The sequence below is a fragment of the Mycteria americana genome, chromosome 8 (assembly GCF_035582795.1).
Source record: "Mycteria americana isolate JAX WOST 10 ecotype Jacksonville Zoo and Gardens chromosome 8, USCA_MyAme_1.0, whole genome shotgun sequence".
Taxonomy (NCBI): Eukaryota; Metazoa; Chordata; class Aves; order Ciconiiformes; family Ciconiidae; genus Mycteria; species Mycteria americana.
This window is the reverse complement of record NC_134372.1, coordinates 21961250-21980575: the sequence shown is the minus strand read 5'-3', so window position 1 is coordinate 21980575 and position 19326 is coordinate 21961250. Positions and strand designations below refer to the sequence as shown.

General features: G+C 40.3%; 1 protein-coding gene across 3 annotated transcripts in view; it reads left to right on the top strand.

Annotated features, from left to right (window-relative positions):
- The window catches only part of LOC142413726 (protocadherin alpha-C2-like), a 104787-nt gene extending 85841 nt beyond the window's left edge, over positions 1 to 18946 (top strand). For 2 of the 3 annotated variants that reach the window (XM_075510143.1, XM_075510142.1), the window contains exon 4: positions 16876 to 18946. In XM_075510143.1, the coding sequence (XP_075366258.1) occupies positions 16876 to 17186 (311 nt within the window). In that variant the 3' untranslated portion in view covers positions 17187 to 18946. The remainder of the gene's footprint in view (positions 1 to 16875) is intronic. The other variant, XM_075510144.1, reaches the window with a different exon arrangement.
- The last annotated feature ends 380 nt before the right edge of the window (positions 18947 to 19326 follow it).

The window sequence follows — 19326 nt, the reverse complement described above, 5'->3', positions numbered from 1 at the left end:
GGGATTGTAGAAAATAGTAATCAAATATTTGCTCTATCATTTGGGCTTCACAGCAATAGCCTTTCCTTTGAGCTGTGCAGAACATTATACTTGAGAAGTTATTTGAGAGCTAATTATTACCAGTCCCATGTACAGAGCTCAGTAGTCAAACATCCACAGATCATCTGATTTTAAAAAATTAAACTTCTTGTTTGTTTTTTCTACATCATCAGAGTTATGATTCTTTTTTCTTTCTTCTTCCCCCTCCCCCCTGAGGCTTTTCCTAAAGCCATAGGGATTATACGTTTGATTTTGTTAAATTCTGAGATTATATAATGCTGGAGCAGCATTTGAGCCTTCAGAAAGTCTAGCAGCCATCGTGTAGCATGCACAAAATGAGAGAACTGGCCATTTTGCACTTCAGAGTAATTACTGGTAAAAAATGGAGCTGTATTAATTCCATGGTATTAATTTTTGTGAACATATAAATACAATTTTATACAACAGTTTTGGCAGCTATAGTGCTGCTGATGAACTGTGAATTTTTAGGTATCCTTGGTCCTGACTTTTGGATGCACAGCTGCTTGCTTCATATGTTGGGTTAATAGTTAAGGTCAGCTCAGATGCTGAGTGTATGTATTACTCTTTGAAATTGATGAATAGGTATTCCTGTAGAGCAGAGCTTGCTTTCTGCTTTGCCAGATACTGAGTTTGTGGCCTTCTGGGCTACGTACAAATTCCTTCTACTTTCACAGAGAAACTGAGGAGACAAGAGAGGATTGTTTGTGTTTTGAATGGCCTTTATTCACTCTGAAAAGAGGCAACTGTTGCAGGTTTTTGTCATACAGAGCATGTGGTCTGAGACTGTGGAATTCTGATGGTAAACATGAAAAATATATAACATGGATTAAGGTAAGAGGAATATTTGGTTGCTGAGATAAAGTTAGTATTTGTGAAAGGGGGCAAATTGTTGCACCTGGCAGTGAGGTCTCCTGTTTACTGCAGAGGAGAGGTCCTAGGTGGAAATTTCTACCTCCTTTGCAGACCTGCTTGCGTTTCATCTTTGACCTGGAATAATCAAGGCTAGTAGCCAGTGGCTATTTCTTATTTATGTGTTAATCATTCTTTTACTTCTCTGCTGAGGTTGGCAGTTAGGGAAAAATGTTGTAATTGTTATTTGCGGTGTGGAGGTTTGCCCCTCCCACCACTTGACAGAGACCCATCACTTTATAACACATAGACTGGGAGGTGTAAGTTGCAGCAGATGATGGAATCTGGAGGTGAAAGCTTCCAAATCATACTGATCACTAAAGTTTTTGGGACACAGACAATACATCCTAGGAAACATTCAGCTGGGTTTTCAGAATAACTTGGGTACACCTTTATGCTGAGACAATAGTTTGAATGTGCAGAGTTTCCAGATGAGAATGTCAGTGCCTAATCGGGAGAAACATATTCAGGTCAAGTGCCAGATACAGTTATGCAGAATAACAGTGTTGGTCCACACAGCCTTTAGGGAAGCAGCATAATACTGGAATACTGAAAAAGAATCCAGCAAACAGTGCACAGCTTTGAAAGAAGCCATCGGAAGATATTTTTCTGTCTTGCAGACCATGATTATTGATTACTCAGTTCTGTGATTCTCAGATGTGAGCTCTTCATTGACTGGAATTAGATTTATGAAGGCAGTTGCTTTCTCTGAAGCAGTAACGCATGCATGGCCTGTTCTGATTGTCACAGATGCCTGGACAGGGGAGAGCAGCACCTGTTATTAAATGCATGATGATGTAGAGATTAGGATGGATAAACAGACTACAAAATTGCATTGGGTCAGTCCTATGCTGCCAATCCTGAACACTCAAAACTTAATCGTCAAGTAGAGATTGTTTTAAAAATCATGGTTTTTTTCTACAACAAAGAATGAGTTCCTTTTATTTCCTTTCTGGTGTGTTAGCAGGCAAAAGTAACTTTTTTTTTTCCCCTGTGAAACATAAGATTCTCACACAATCACAAAACTACTGATGTTTAAGCAAAGTGATAAATATTCTGAGAATTGGCAGGATGAGTGGGCATGACATGATGCCACAGAGCAAAGACCAGAGACACAAAAATCCTGCATGGGTAGAAAAAGCTGCATGAGAAAATTCAGGCTGCAGCTTATGCTCTTTCATTATTTAATTGTGATTGAAATACAACAGCCACAAGAGAAGAAGCTTGATTCCATTCTCTGTGGGTTAGACTATGGCAGTGCCACTTGCTCAGCATTTTTCTTTATTAATGTAGTTTTTGTACTGAGCCCAAAGCAAAATTACCTGGGGGAGCAGCAGAAAACTTGCAGATAGGCTTGTGATAGTTGAGGATTAGGAGGAAGGAAATGGGTGATTCACTTTGGTTTCTGAAGACAAGCACTGAAACCAAGCTGGAGGCAGGAGCGGGAAGGATATTTGGGAGAAGTATGAACTGATTCCTAAGTTATTTATAGAGGGGGAAAATAGTGGGTTTTGCCTTAAGAAAGCTCTGCAGGTTTGGGTGCAGTTGCAGACATAGTTGTCCAAACAGGTGACTTTGGGTTCCAGAGTAGCCTTGAATCAATTAGTTTATCTCAGCTGCTTCAGTGAGGGGAAAGTCATCCCACCTGGCACCACTTGGTATACTTTGGTGAATGACTGAGGCCCTGAAGAGAGCAGCTGGGCAATTCACAGATTATTTTCGGTATTTATAAACTGTTGTTTTGTTCGTATTTTGCTGCCTTCCCCTCTCACCTTTTTTTTTTTTTAAATTGTGTCTTTATCTCTAAAAAATATTTATGGGCCAAAGGGAAAGCTCTGGCCCCTGCAAAAAGAGTAAAGTCATCATAATTCATGTCTGCTATTTGTTTCTCTCAGATACTATAGGCAGGGCTATATGGCTCATGTTAGTATTTGCTATTGAGCCTAAATATTTGTCCTCTCTCCAGGTATTGTCCCCTCCTGAAGACTGACACATCAGCTCTAAGCAACTGGCAGATTTTCTCATCCACAGAGATACAAATCTGTTTACCTGTTCACTGAGTTGTTTCAGTAGAGATGCAAATTGGATAATTGCTGATGCAAAAATTTTTGATAGCTGCTTGTCAAAGATCTGCATGCATGATTATGCTGTTTTTACACGAAGAGGTATTAAATATTAGTGCTAGTTTCAGTAAATATGCATACACATTCTTTAATACAAAATTTGGAATTGTGTGCCTCTCTGGTGAGTAGAATGAACTAGATAAAGTACTGCATTTTAAAGCATCCTTTTGCTGTCTTTTCTCCTCAGTACACAGTATATGTGCTTTGACTGCACTTCCTCCAGTCTCTAAGCCACTACAGAAACTCCAGCTACTGAGCAGCTGTGTGTATGCTTGAATGAAGTGTGTGCTATTCCATGTGTCAGCAGGAAGAGATAAAAATAGAGCTTTTTTCTCCTTGTTGTCACGAACTATGTTTCTGCTGGCTACCCCAAACCATTTCTTCTTCAAGTCTGGTGTAAAGGGAATATGTTTAAGTTAGGTTCAGTGCTGCAGTTGTGGATCATAGGGAGACTATGAAGCAGTGTAAGGATTGCAGCCATTTACACCTAGGGCTTAGTGGGACAAGGCATATCAAGATTAATGAATGGCTGCTCTTGCTGCTGTCCAGGCAACTGGCCTTTTGCTGCAGAAGTTGCCTTTTTTTTTCCCCCTTCCAGTGAGGGAATATATTGAAGTAGCTGACATAAATCCCCCTTTATGAAGCAGGGGGTGAAGCTCTTTTGGCTTTGTGCTCCCCTGCTGTCACATGCTCGTCTCACACCTTTGAGATGAGAATTGAGAATTGCTGCTGTTGCCAACTCATACACCAAATACAGTCAACTGGGAGATCTGGAGAGCTGGTGGGTGAGTTGGTTTGCCTGGCACCAGGGATCCCCGAGTGGGAGAACAGTGTTCCCCGCTATAGCAGGCATATGCATTTATCATCATATGATCTGACATATGTGAGCTGCACCACATATCGGGACTCTGTGAACTAGAGTGGTCTGTGTGGATTAAAATGGACCGGGACACAATACACATTAAGCTACTATTCCAGATACAGAATTAATAACGTAACAAGCCCTTTCCTCCATGACCTGACCTGGTAGCGGTGTGACTGAGGAAAATGCTGGGAAAGGGGAATCTGAAATGAGGTGTTCTTTGAGGTGGGAGAGGGCTTGGCCCATCCTGGGAAGCACAAAGACTGGTTCAGGAGGCCCTGGTTGCATGTGGCCTTGATGGAATTGCAAATAACATGGTCTCACCTGACGTTTCCAACTCAAATCAATCTTTAAAGTGTTCCTGAGGCTTAAGCATCTGATTTGGCCTACAGTTTCTGAAAGAAACATTGTCTTTACATTTTGTATGTCCACCTCTGTGCAAGGACTACTGTGGGTATTAGCAGGCCAGAATTTATGCAAAGAATGTATCAATGCACACACGTCCGTCACCAGTTTCCTCTCTGCTAAAGAAGTGCCTTGCACAGCCCCCCATCTTCTGCAGTTCAGAGAAGTGTCCATATTATGGATTGGCGTACATGAGGCTGACACTTCACGGTGGTCCCTGTTGCTGTCAGGAGTTGCTCTCTGCATCATTCTGAGTGCACCTACATGTAAAGTATATCTATAATAATTAAGAAGCCAGTCACCTCCTCAACAATCACAGAAATTCAAAACAAATGAACTAATTGTATATTAACGTTATGTATATACATACAATTACAAGGGGAAAACAAACGTTTAAAGTTTAATTCAGTGTTAAAATATTTTTTAAATATTCTACATGTAGATCCCACTAGATGGCAATTTAAAATTCTTTTTGAAGTGAAGGGTTCAAGAAGCAATAACATCACCTTATAAACACCAAGATCTTTTAAATGTCTCTGCTCTTTGACAGCTTGTCCTAGTTACCTGGGCATATGACACGTTTCCTGAAAGGAAAATAACTATGCTATCAATCCAGATACAGTCTGTCCTTGATGTTCTCCCTGCCTTTTCATTTAAAGGAATCACAGCTATAAGAAATGTGAATTTTCTAAAATTTAATCAGGATAGGATTTTTTTCTGAGACAGTCTCTGTTAAGCAATTATGTAGAAATAAAGTTCATTTTCCTTACTTTGCTCTCAGACATCCATTTCACATCCATTACACTTTATGTGTAATAATTTATTTCCCAGATTTGATCTTCCTGTTCATTTCAAGCCAGTTCTTCCATTTTTAATATTTCCTTCAGAAAAGTGAAATCGCAGGCATATTATATAAATAACTTTCTGATATGTTACTACAACTGTTTGAGCAATGCCTTTCTTGAAACAGTTCATTAGCAAATGAGTTGTTCCTGAGTGTAATGTAAAGCATCATTTTAGGTGGAAGGACAAGCCTGAGTCATTGCTTCAATTGTTCCACTGAGGGAACAATTCTTGGCTTAAAGCATGAATGGGGCTATAAAATTAAAATCAAACTAATTGAAATATAAAGTAGGTCATTTACTAACTCTTAAACTGGGATTATGAGGGCTCTATTCTGAAAAGGTTACAGTGATCAAAAATTAACAGAGAAGGCTCTACCCACTTTTGTATAAGTGTTAAACCTCCAGGACTTAATACTTACCATCTGATGAATATTTAAGAAAGTGTAGTCCTAGAGACAAGACACAAAAGGCATCTGCAACTTCGTTAAAATGGCTGTTGCAATGTGGTGCCATCCATTTCAAGCAACTGCCAACTTTGATCTCATCTTTACTTAGATAACCATACCTTAATATTCCATAATTGTGTATTATCCCCCCCCCAAGTAATCTCTTTGTTAAATTTATTTTGTTTCAGCATTATATGGCCTTTACAGCACGTCACCTAGCAGTTTGTGATTTCAATTTATGTGACCAAGTAGAACAAAGCACTGAACAAGTTAGGAGGTTCATAAAGACATTTAAATTGGCTTTTAACAGCCAGCCAGAGCAGAACTGCATGCAGATCTATTAAATTCAGCAGAACTACACAGATACACATCTGTTGAAAACCTAATGCAAACATTTCATCATATGGTTCAAGCAGGTACTGTCTTCTCAATTAAGAGAGGACACCTTTAGCTGCAGGGAAGCACAAACAGGTAGAAGGCTTGGAGCCATGATACAGTAGATCCAGACTTCCAGGGCAGTCAGTCTAGTTCATCTCATCAGTACCAAAATAATCTACTTTAATGGGTTAAAGACCCAGATGACTCTAAATGATCATAATATCTGGATTTACCTACAACCTAAGAAAAAATCCTTCAAGTGTGGACCTCACAACCACTTGAAAGAGCAAAGCTATTTCTGCAGTAGGAGGATGGATGTGGGGAGTCTTTGCAAGGTCACCTCCATTTTCTCCTCGGAGGATGTTTAAAAGATTCTGAAAAATAGAGAAATTGTGTAGTGTGCTTATCCAGGGGACTTATCATATTGTATTAGCAGTTATTAATCACATTTAATTAAGATTCATTTTTAGCTGATGTGAAATATTATTAGCTTCATTCATCCCATAGCAGTAAAAAGGAATAATAATGGGATGTGATCCTAACAAGAGATGATAGGAAGCTGCTAATGTGACATACATATTGTGGAAGGGAAAGAGGGCTGTGACTGCCAGAGTCTGTTTTGAGGCCTGCGATGTCTTCAGTTTTACAGCCCCTTCCTGTGGAAGGTATTAAAGTAACACACCTCTTTTAGGGCAGGTTGCTGGCTAACAGCCATATTGGTGAGAATCAAAATAGACATGGGTTAGTATTTAGTTAATTGGCTTTCGGAGGAGGAGAAGTTTGCAGAGGTTCAGTGATAAACTAGTCAGAGTAGGTCAGCTAAAGGATTTTGTAGGTCTAAATTAATTTTATATACCTGTATGGTATAGTTTACTTTTAAAATGAAGAAATCCCTTGAGGATAACAAAACCAAACTAAACAGTAATAGTACCCTTTCTTCCCCTTTATGGTCCAGATAGAGAAAAGGCCAGTTTCAGCTTTCATCCATAAAACACCAGTAAAATTATCCCTTTATTTGTGATCAGAGCCAGAGGGAGCCAGGGAACAGGTTCCAGCTCTGAGGTTCAGAGCACGGAGCCACCTTCAACTTCTGAGAGACAAGGCGCTGCATTTTCCACTCTCTGAAGCTTTGCGTGTTTTTTGAAAGGAAGGTCCAAGCAGAAAGCTTCACACGGTAGTCATCTGGCCTGGAGATTACAATGGTTTGGGCTGCTGGAGTGGGAGCCATATACAAGAGGAATGGTTGAAGCCTGCAAGCTAAACATAGATGATGAAGAAAGAAAAAAAAGTTATATTACCCATTTCTTAGGTGTCCATGATCCATTACTATGCTGTCCTTTCTAAGTGGTGAAGCTCACACATTCAGTCATGTTTAAAACAGACGCCTCTAAAAGCACTGAAATAAACGTGTCCCTTTTTCTTTCACTACCACTTCAAGCATCCAGTTAGTTCGTTAAAATTGGGTTCTGCTTTGAAAGACTAAAATTGATGCTTCAAGTTTCCATAGTTACTGTCTTTCTATTAATTGTGCTCAGTTAAAAAGTGGGGATTCTCTTTTGCCTACCAGCACTGGGTTTGGCAGCCATACTGGGCTCTTTCCTCTTTATGCGCTAGCAGCAATATGGACTGTGCTAAGGTAAGTTTACCTGCAGAAGGTTTTCACAGCTGTAGAGATTGGTACTTGGTAAACAGTTTTGCTGAGGCTAAGCAGAAGGGGCTGAATTCAACTGAATTCTCTTAGGAGTATTCACTCTCCAAGGTGGACACAAATAAAAACAAGCTAGTGCTGTCCAAGACATCCAATGCTAGGAGAACATCTAATCCTGCCTTTTGTCTTCCCTTCAGGTAACCTGAAATCCCCGACCTGAAATTTTCCTTCTTTGGGGAATCAATCACAGCCAGCCATCGAGGTGGTGGCTGTAGGCAGGAGTCCAAGCTGCTGATCCTGTGGTCACCCCACAGAAGCAGAGTGGCCTCCAGTGGCAGAAAGCGACTGGATAGATAGCATGTCTGTGCTCTTGGCCTCAGTTCAATAGCTCATCTAGCAGAGAACAAGGGGAGGGGGGGTCGGCTGTCTGCAGAATACTGTTACAGGCTGCAGCAGCAGCCAGGAAATGCTTCCCCCTTTTCACCTTCACAGCAGGATTTATGATGGTCTGTGAGCCTGTTGTCTTTCACATAAAAGTGCTTGTATGTAAGTATTAAATTATTTTTTATTTAAAGTTGACAGAACACAGTAACCAGAATTGACTTTCCATAATACAGACTAAGGAGTGCACATATCTGTTCCTGTCCTCCTGACATTCAGAGCTTTGTCTTCTGCAGTGACTTTTGCTCTCTTTGCAATATTTCATGTCTCTAGAGAGCAGCACCCACACACAGGACCAGTCAGCTGAAAGCAGTTAGAGTGCCACCTCCCTCCTGGTCACATCCAGCAGGAGATTTGAGCCACAAATCAGACATCCCAGCTTTTAAAGATTTGTCTCAAAGTCCACATTTTTGGGATGTGTCCCCTAGCAATCCTAAAATCAGCCCTCAGCAGAGGCCTGGGTAGCTGTTTGCCGCTCCAGTTGATTCAGTTTAGGGCATTTAAGGAGGCTCCATAGCACCTGGTTTGACATGAAGGCAAAGAAAAGCCTTTTCTTTGGTGGAGGTAAGGTGGGTGGCAGCAAGGCCAACCCACTGCAGGTCCTCAGGGGAACATTGTCCCCAGCCACTGCCCACACCACCTCTCCCCTCTCCCTTCCCAGGTACTGAGTGGCACAGCAGTCCCCCCAACACCAAGTCCAGTTTTCCTGTGCTATTCACTGCCCTTTACCTTACTGTTTGCATTAAAACAAGGGCAGAACAGCTGATGCTCTAGCTGCCCACACTATATTTACAATGCATTTATAAGATGAAAATCATCTGGGTTTTTTTTTTTTTTTGGCTGTTTTCAACTATGAACTCTTAAAAATGGTCACTGTGGGCCTGCAGACATGGTGAGATGCCCAAACAGAAGTCCATCTACCTTATATTGCCTGAGTAGTCTCTTCCTAACAAGCTCTGCATGCGACACAAACATTCATACGCTGCATCCCCCAGAGTCCAGCGTCCAGTTAGAGCTGGAAAGATGATATGGAGCATCCTGGATGTGTGTGCATGCTCTCTCAGTGATGCAGCAGATTAGTCCTCAGGTGAGGAAAAGGTTAAAGCTTGTGCTAAGCAAGTACTAACAGATGCTTTCCAAGACAAATTCTACCAGTGGGAGCAGGACTGGGCACAAGTACAGCACTAGAAGGGGTGTTACCTGAGAAAGTTGATGTTTTTGTGGGAGGAAAAGCCTCTTTTAGTGAAAAGAGAGTGAGAGGAGCTTGGGGCTGCAGACACTGGGCTCTGTTTGCTTCTTCAGCAGCTGCAAGAAGCCATTTAGCCTGTGCTGTGCTCTGGCCACAGCAGGCTGTGGTAGCAAGCAAATCAATTTTTGCTTTCACATATCTCAGAATATGCTGGCAGAGCTATTTGGTAGCTGAGACAATTGCTTTAATACACAGCCATGTAAGATTGTTTTCTTATAATGAGGTCGCTAATCTCTGTTTAAATTCAATTTCAATGTCAGCATGGACAGTAACCTGAGACTGAGCTGGAAGTGACCTCTGTGCCCACCTCCGTGCCCAACCCCCCTGTATCTGGATGTTGGAGCAGTGGGGGGTTATGTATCTCCAACAACGTATGTGCTATAATTACCCCATTTAACGTTACTGACTTTAAATCCAAGCAATGGATTAAAGCTACAGGCTCCTTGGTGGAGAGAAGTTTTCATTTTGTTCATTCCTCCTGTCTCTGAGTCATTAGCGCAGAACAGGTCAAACAGATGGAAGGGCATACAGTGAGAACTATTTGTTTTTTTTCTTTAAGACTCCAAATTGACATAGTCTGTAGAGATGGTTCGGATTGTTTGGCAAACTGATAGTTAAAATGGTTCAACTTTGTTCTGACTGAATAAGTTCTCCGTCTTTCAGTTCAGTATCTGTCATTTTATCATGCTGATGATGGATTTTTATTTGCTTTCTTTGTTGTGTTGTTGGTTGTGGCTTCATTTTTTTTGTTTGTTTGTTTTTAAAAAAAATGATTAAATGGGCATTTTAATCCCAAAAAGGCTTAGGAATGATCAGTGAAGCCAGAATGTCTGCAGACATCCTCCAAATGACACAGACAGGGTTTTTCAGTGCACACTGTTTGCATTTGATGTGCTGTTTCAGAGTCAGTGCAGAATGTCAGACTCTTTATAACAGTGAATATTCATTAAGCTTGCCAGAGGCAGAAGCTGCAGTAAGTACAGCATCAGTGGAGGAGGCAGGGAAGAGAGAAATCAGGTTAATGACTAGCTTTCTCTGCAATTTGCTTCTGCTTATTGCCTGATCTCAGTTTTAAATAAATTCATTTAATTAATGTGTTTTGCTACTCTGACCTGTGGACAGAAGGGTCTGTGATTAATGACGGGGTATTCCTGGTCTCACGGTGGCTTTAGTCTGCATGTTCTGGTGTCCAGAAAAAAAAAAAAAAACATTGAAAAAGATTTCCTTTAAACGTAATAATAATAGATGGTTTGATTGAAAGCTTTTATCTAAATGATCTCCTGAGTCCATGAGCCACCAAATTTTTCAAGACAGGGACAAAGTGGTGAGTGGGGAGGGGTGGAACAGAGTGAAAGCAAGCTGCTGTCTTGGCTGAGCATGTCACACAGTCAAAAACGTCTCTGCAGGGAGATAGAGCTGCACAGAAATGCTTTCCTCTTCTCCCCCTTGAGCAGGGGCACATCTGTTCTAACACGAGTTAGCTGCCTTCTGACAAACGTTCTTTAAGAAAGCAGCAGAGGCATAAGAGGTAGAGACTATGTACATGATGCTCTGAATATATGGCCAGCTCCCGTTATGGGAAGTGAGCACCACCTGTTCCTAGTAAACACCAGATTGGAGCTGTGGGGCTATATAGGGACAGGAAAAAAACACATGGCCTCCCTGAAAGAGACAACAATGTCAGTGAGATAGAAACTGCAGTCTTAGCCCAGACCTGATGAGATATCTGATTTGTGGGCTGAGTGATGACATGTTCTGTGAGCAGGCGTTTTGCCCCAGATTTAGAAGACATCTCAATTTCAGACGGTTTGTACCCATCACTCAGCATTTTGACTTTGTTCCACTTACATATCAGCTTGGACGGTTTTACAAGCTGATGAAAGCCAACCCTTCAATTGAGTGAATTCGCAAATGCCACATCTGAAACGGCAGCACTGTGAATCTCAGTGACAGACCTGTACTTTGGAGTTTTGCAGCAGAGTATCACTCAAGACCTGTACTGGTGTTATTGCTGTCATAACTAAAATGTGGCCTTTTAAGATGTGGAAATGGTACAACCTTAACAATATGGCTGAGATTTCTCAGGTATTTCTGAACAGAAGATGCCAATGCCTGTCTAAATGAAAATCCCATGAAGGGATTAGGGCTGAGAAAGTGGCCTCATCTTGCACATAGTTGCACAGGATTTTCGTGGCTGTCACTGTTAAAAGAGATTAGTTTCAAACTTCCTTTTTTTAAATACTCAGGTATGGTCGTTAGTACAACATCCCCCAAGCCACAATGCTGCTTAGCTTGCTCCTGAGGGTGGAATTCAGCTCCTTTTGCAATAGCCACCCAAAAGTTAGCTGTCTAGTTTAAATTGGCTGTCTGGGCTTTATCTGTAGTTAAAGAAGCAAAGGTAATACAGCTCCAGGAGAGAGAGGAGAGGAACAAAGAAAATTCAGTGCATCTAAAAATAGGCATTTAAGCTAGGTGGGTTGAACTGCCTTCTGAGGGTGTCTGTCTCTCTTTATAGATTATAGCAAGAACTAAATTAGACAGTTTAGATTGAATGCCTACTTTTTTGGTGGCTGAATTTAGAAAAGGGATACCTTACTCTGTGGATGACATCTAAGATAAAAAATTTAGGTGCCTATAGCTACTACAAGCTAAATTCTAGGGACCCTGTTTCTTGTAGTAGGTGCCTGGGCTCCCTGCACAGAGCATGGGGAGAGTTAGGTACCACTGAAAAACCTGTGTGCTGAGATCAGGACTGCGTGGAGCATGTGAGCGAGAAGCTTTGTGCTCAGCAAAGTGACACAGCTCACCTGCAACCTGCACCCTTTCTGGGATCTTGGAGCCTATGACATCCACATGACACTTTCTATCTGACAATGTGTAGGAAATCAGGTGCTTTCAGAGCAATTAGGACTTGTTGAACAAGTCCTATTGACTGAGATTGGTGTGTTTTTCAAGTCCTGTGAGAGGTAGAGGAGTACAGCATATGACCTGTAAATGCTCTGGAAGAGAAAAAAGTAGCTAGACACCATACCCTACTGCTTCAAGCTTTCAGATAGGTGATTTTAGGATGTGGGGGTTTTTTTGTATGTAGATTTGCCTGTGCATTTCAGACAACAGTCACCGGACAGAAAAAGAAGTACTTTGAAAGACAACCTAGAAGTCCTTTCCTCCCAACTAAATATATGATCTACTTGACTGCAGAGACTCTGTTGCTCTAGGTTCCATTTAAAGTCTACTGAGACACTTGTATTTTGGTGAAAGTATGAGGAAATGGAAGGAGTGAAAAGTTCATCTCCCATTTTAGCATGCAGACACACAGGCAAAGAAGCATCTGGGGCTGCGGGTGCAGCCTAGATTTTGGGTTCTGCTGCGTGCATGCATTTTAAAAATAAATCATTTGATCATTGAACATGAAGACTGCTGTATTCCTTGAGAATAAAGCGAAGGGGCAGTCTCCAAAGTAATCCTTTGAGTTACACCAGGAAATGGCCAGACTCTGCATTTTTACGTAGGAACTCTGGCAAACCCCCCCTGTGTAGCTGTAGGAAGAAGTGAAGTGTAATGTTTTAAATTAAGTGGTATAAATATAGCTTTGCTTTATTTAGATTTTCCTCTAATAAACAACTTTAAAGCATTTAATAAGACTCAGAAAATATGCAAAAGAAGTACAACTAATCCTGTTAAATGTAAAATAGCATCTAAGTGGAAAGTTTTGTTGTTAAATTCCTGCTGATAAGAAACAGAAGAGATGTTTAAGGAAGCTTTGGAAACTAGGTGGTAAGTGACATTTATCTTTGATATGAAATGCCTAAACATACAACATTGTTAATACAACTGAACTCTGACCTTCCAGCCTGCCAATACAGATAAACGCACATGTTATCAATCACACAGAAGGGAAATTTCCTGAGGAGGCTGTTGAAGCCCCACTCATAGGAAATGATGGCTATTAACTCACTAAGTTCTGTCTGTCTCTGGCTTTTTGTATGTGAGCTCTCCACACAGCTGTAGGGATAATTAGTTTCCTTTGGATTAGTGAGTATTAAGGAGTATTAAAATGCTTACTTTGTACAGGCAACAAACATATTCAGGGGCTGGGAAAATGCAAGAAAACCTCCTTAGTCTTTAGCTTGACAGAATCCTGATTCCAGGGTAGGTATGATGGGTTTGTTGTGTTTGGATACATTATGTCAGATGGCTTTGTGATAAATGTTACTGACTTCATCTGGTCAGTGGATTTGTCTAGGCAGAACCAGATTAAAGGGTCAGTATCCTGTTCTGAATTAGATTTCAATAATGCAGACGTGTATGTGCACCCTGTTAGACTGTCAAGAGTTTTCATGTGAGGAAAAAGAGATGCTGTACCTTCAGGATACCCTCTATTCTTGCACGTTGCTGTAATTTTGTGGTGAAATGGATAAAGTCACTGTCATTGTCTCATGTCCTGTCTTCAGCCTAATATGGTCACGTCAAAATGGCATGACTACACTTCAGGTGTGCTGTGGTGGCACTGCGATCCATAGAGTGTTGTAACCCTGTACACTTCAAAGCAGTTTTTGGATTATTCACTGCTACAGGGCTCTCCCCAGGGTGGTTCAAACCAGGGTGGTTCAAAAATTATTTGAGGTCACCTTCAGCTGTTTTTTTCCTGCCAGGAACAGGAAAAGAGCACTGGGTCTGGGCCCATGTTGTTCAGAATAAATGTTGCATGGGCTTGTTGGGAAGGAGAAAGGATTTATTTGTTAAATAGGGCTTAATTTATTATGTACAATATGAAAGCTCACATTTTTATATTGCTGGAGAAAGACTATTGATTAATAATTTGGAAGAAGGCCAAGAGACACATCATTCACCTTTGAAACAAAAGCAATATGGCATATACCTGACCAAAATACTTTATTAAGCAGAAATGAAAGCTGGTTCATATTAATGTATTTAGTATGAAAGGGCTTGCTAGGACATTGCTGTTACCAACAACAAACATGTAAAAAATCTGAAGCTGATAGTTAAGACTGTAGGAAATTTACAGAAAAGCTACAACTGATGAAATAGAGAAACTTTCACATTAATAATAACAACTTCAAAAAAGTTATTTGAGACTAGGGAAGTTAAGGTCACTAAAACAACTTCAGCAGTTCCTGGAAAGAACATGAACTCCAAGTCAAATCTTCTTCATCATCAAATACAGTCTTAGGGGAAGAAGAAGTGTACAGGGTCTTCTAGTTCTTGATTAAACATCACATTGTAAAAGCAGTCATATCACCTCCTTTACAAAGATTCCGTGTACCAAACCTATTACACAGATGGTCTCAGAGACAGTTCTGATGTGTCATGCATACACATTTCTTTGTAACATGGCTCTGTAACATGGACATACTGCATAAGTATGGAAAAGCTTAAAAGGAATCATGCTTTCCAGCGGTGTTTATTTTGCTGCCAGGCAAGAGAAATATTGTCAAGCAGCAAAATGTGTTTTTTAGCTTTTGAACCAGGAGAGCCTTATGTCTGCACATGACATACATTTTATTTCATAAAATAGAAAATTGTACGAGCAACGTTACAGAAGGTGAAGAATCATAAAAGAATAAGAAGTACAGGAGATGCTGTTCATTTCAGGAAATGGCTGCTAAAGCAAATGCAATATTCTTCATTACTACTACAGGGGTACAGAGTAGTCAGTAGCTGAGGTTTACTGAATAGCATCTTCTGGTCTGGCAGAACATTGGAGATCTCCCTTTAGATTGTCTACTTTGTTTCCTCTTCCTGCCCTCTTTCACCAGCGGGACACCTAGGACTTCTGTTTCTTTTCCTTCTTTCTGTGCCCTTGCCTCCTCTTCCAAGAGATAAGGAGTCCCTCTCGGCTGGTTTTCCAGCCCTTCCTTGTACCAATGCAGATCCCACCTCCTCCTTTCCCTGAACATCTTTACCTATTCAACTGGACAGCTCTGATGCAGAATACAATGATGTTGAGACTTAATCAGATCAGTGGTATTGGCTTTGTTTGTGTGGTATTGCAAGAATTTTTGTGTGGTTAGGAGTGTTACAAGTGTGACAGGTCCTATGTTTGTGATACTGCACTTTTAGAGTGTAGACAAGAATGTTTTCATCAGATTTGAGGGCTTTAATATCAATGCATAAGCATTGAGCTTTCCCCTGGTCACAATCCCTTAAACACTTAAAATGATACACTAAAAGGAATATGGTGTTCCTATTCAAAATTGGGAGTTATGTAAATCACAAAGAATTCTCAAAGTTTAAGAAAAAAGAAAACAGCCAGGTTTTAAGACTTTCTCTCGTAGAAGAACCTGATTTGTGTTGCATCTCATTATGCTAGAAAATTGTCCTTATCAGGACAACATACATAAACATTTCAATCTGATTAGCTCAATCTTGGTAAAATCATGGAAATAAAATTAAAAACTTGCTTCATACTGCAAGCCTGAAGCTGGGAACAGAACTTCACTTTATATTTGCCTATATAAAATATTATGATCTGCCATTCTACCATATCGATTTGAAGAACCAAGAGTTAGTCACCAGTCTGGTGTTTTTCATCCTTTATGTTGTGAAATTACAGCAGGAAAAAATAAACATAATAGTGAGGACTTTCCCGGTTTGAGAACTCACTGCAGTATTATTTACTTCTGAACCATTCTTGACAGCTTACCACAAATTTGGCACCAGCCCTTTCCAATTTCCCATTTTGCTTATAAGTTCATAGTTTAGAAAAACTTTACAACTCTCTTACAAGAGTCACCCTATTTCCTGGCAAAAGCAACAGGTTGTTAGAGCCTCGCCTTGAAGAAGACTATGAATATTTCTGAGACCGGATTCTGCACCATGATTGAAGGATTCTTGCAGTATCTCTACCCAGGCAATTCAGTTCACTCCTGTTTTTGCTCTAGGGCTGTGTCTGCTGATCAGCCACATTGCATACATACATACATACTTACACACAAGTTGGCTCTCAGATTGCTATCTGGGATGCACCAACTCATTCCCTCCATGAGGAATCCTGGACACAGCTGACAGGCTGGTTTTCTAAGATATCCAGCATGGATGTTCATAGTGCCGAGGCTTGACTCCCCCTGCCCTGAACACTCTTCTAACCCTGTCCCAAAAGACTTGACACCCTCAAATATACCCTTGTTCCATGCAATACACATGCTTGTGTTTCATGCTGTAAAACACTACAGTGGGGTGCATCACAGCGATGTCTTATTGCAAGCAATTCAAATTCAAAAGAAACATAGAGAACAATTGTATTTCAAGGCACAACATGGGATCCAGAGCATGTTGGGCCCAGCAGTATGTGGAGTGAGTCAGTGCATACTGGCATTGAGCAGCCTGGACAAGAACCAGTCTATAACACCCAAATGAGCAGCCAGGCAGTCAAGAGTCAAAGTAGAGCTAGGCTAAAGTAATAGTTTTCAAATAGGAAGCTGATACTCACTGAGTGCTTATATTTAATGATGCTTTAAGCTTTTCTTGCTGTTTTGACTTTTTCAGAACCTGAGGCGGGAGAGGTGTCCCCCCCAGTGGGAGCTGGTGTGAACAGCAACAGCTGGACCTTTAAATTTGGACCGGGAAATCCCAAACAAGGTGGTCCTGGTGAGTTGCCAGACAAATTCATTATCCCAGGATCTCCTGCAATCATCTCCATCCGGCAGGAGCCACCAAACAGCCAAATTGACAAAAGTGACTTCATAACGTTTGGCAAGAAGGAAGAGACCAAGAAAAAGAAGAAAAAGAAGAAGGGAAACAAGACTCAGGAGAAAAAAGAAAAGGGCAACAGCACCACTGAGAACAGTGACCAGTGAGGGGTTTATACTGAAAGAACCCACTTAGCCAGTTTTTGTAACAATGGCAGATTTCTGCTATGTAGCAACTCCCAACTTCTTCCTACAGTTAACAAATTTCTTATATGTACAGACTTGAGAAAATCAGCAGGAAATTCACAGTGTCTGTCTAAATTGCTTAACAGGTTTTGTCTTGAAAGCTTTATTAACTCTGGTGTTAACTCTTTTTCTCCACTCTGGCTTGTTTTCAGAATCTAAAAAGCAGACACAAGTTTCCTTTCTCCTACGCCGAAAAGGAGAATCTTCACAGTACAGCCAGTGAGAGGTTGGACTCTGCACTGTGGTTCCTGTGCTCCTGTCTTGATGACACTTACAGGACAGGTTTAGAAGTTTTAATGTTGTGCACCCTCTATCTGATTGGAAATATTTGTGTGCAGATGTCAGCTAGATGATATGAGATCAGATTATAAAATGCAAGAAGAGCTGGTAAATATGCAACAGAGGAAACACCTAATGAACACAAATGTTCAAAGATGTTCAGGCTGGGGAGGAAATGTCTGAAAGGAGATGACCAGACTTTTCAAATCTTGAGAAGTCACTGTGTGGGAATACTGAGTCCTATACATGACATACTGTACACACTCCTTCAAATAAAACCTCACATTTACAGCTCTTTAAGATACCATAAATTTTATCTCTTACCAAGCAAGCCATTGGGAAAATTGTCCCTTAAAGCCGTGCATTACCCTGGCAAGGCTAGCCCTCAGAGTGTAAGAAGGGCTGGGCTGACATCCCAGGAATGTAACTGACTGTGATGCTCTGTGTCCCTGTTTCCACTCTAACATTATTTTGCACATTATGTCTCTGAAAAGGTCAGAGTTTTTCCACGACACTTATGCAAAAGAGAGAAAAAAGAAACATTAACTATGCTATTTGTTATTTGAGATATTTATTTATAAAGAAATATAGCTGTAAATGTTAAAGAAATATGTTGCCCTTTAAGCCAAACAGAAGTCAATCTAGAGCCATTATAAATTACAGTTGCTGCTATTAAAGTGCTTTAGAAAAATTGCCTGAAACATCTGTATTATATCGGCCACTTGCCAATAACAGCTTTATTCTGTCAGGTGACTTGGGGGCTGCCTCTTGCATGTATTAATAAATACAAGAATATCTTTTTTTTTTGCTTTAATCTGCACTTTGAATACACCTTTGCAAACAAACTGTCCTAATATGAAGAAGCAGAAGCAAACTCCTCACACAAATGGATTTACTGACCTGCTAGCTCTGTGCAGTACCTTGGTGTTACCACCCACACAACCTTTTCTGATTTTAGTTTTACTTTGCTATGGGATTATGAATTTCTGACCCTACTAGCACTCATTATGTAAAATTAAAGTACTGTATGTATGCTGTATGCTCTTATAAGAATCCTGAAATATTTATTCTGTGCTTGTGTATGTGAATGTCAATGCAACTATTATTAGAGTGGACTTTAAGCTTTACCGTTGAATGTAAATTTATTGTTTCTTTTTTGTACACTTGTGAAAAAGTGGAGTAGTGTTAATTTTTTAAGCCACTGTTGATTATCAGTTTTTTGTGTATGAAACACAAGTAAAATATCTTTCTTAAATCAAGTCATGCATGCATTTTGGGATTTATTGGTAAGAGTCTGTGAAGCTAAAGCTCTGTGAAGTACTAAACCTAAGGGTATCAATGGAGTATTAAATGTGGTTGAGGATGTTGATATAAAACCAATACATGTATTTTTAAATAGAATATAGCTGATGAGGGAATTCCAAGGAGTTTTCTACATTATTGTATATTCACAGAATAAAGCTCAAGTGTCATATTAATTGGAACTGTGTAAGAAACTATATAGCTCTAAAATTTCTAACAGGCCCTCTAATCTAGGATCAAAGAGAACAGCTGGATTTCTTGAGACATGTCCTGGATGTTTTAAGTTTCCGAACTACTGACAGATCAGAATAGGACAATTCTTATTATTTTTTAAGAATCCGCAGCAAGTCTTAAAACATCACAGAAGGTAAAGCTCTAATAAAATAATTCATATCTCGAAGCATGAACCACCAATGGCCTCATGTGGTCTATGTAGAGTTTTCTTTTGCTACTAGTCTTGTTTTACTGGCAATGAAAAAGA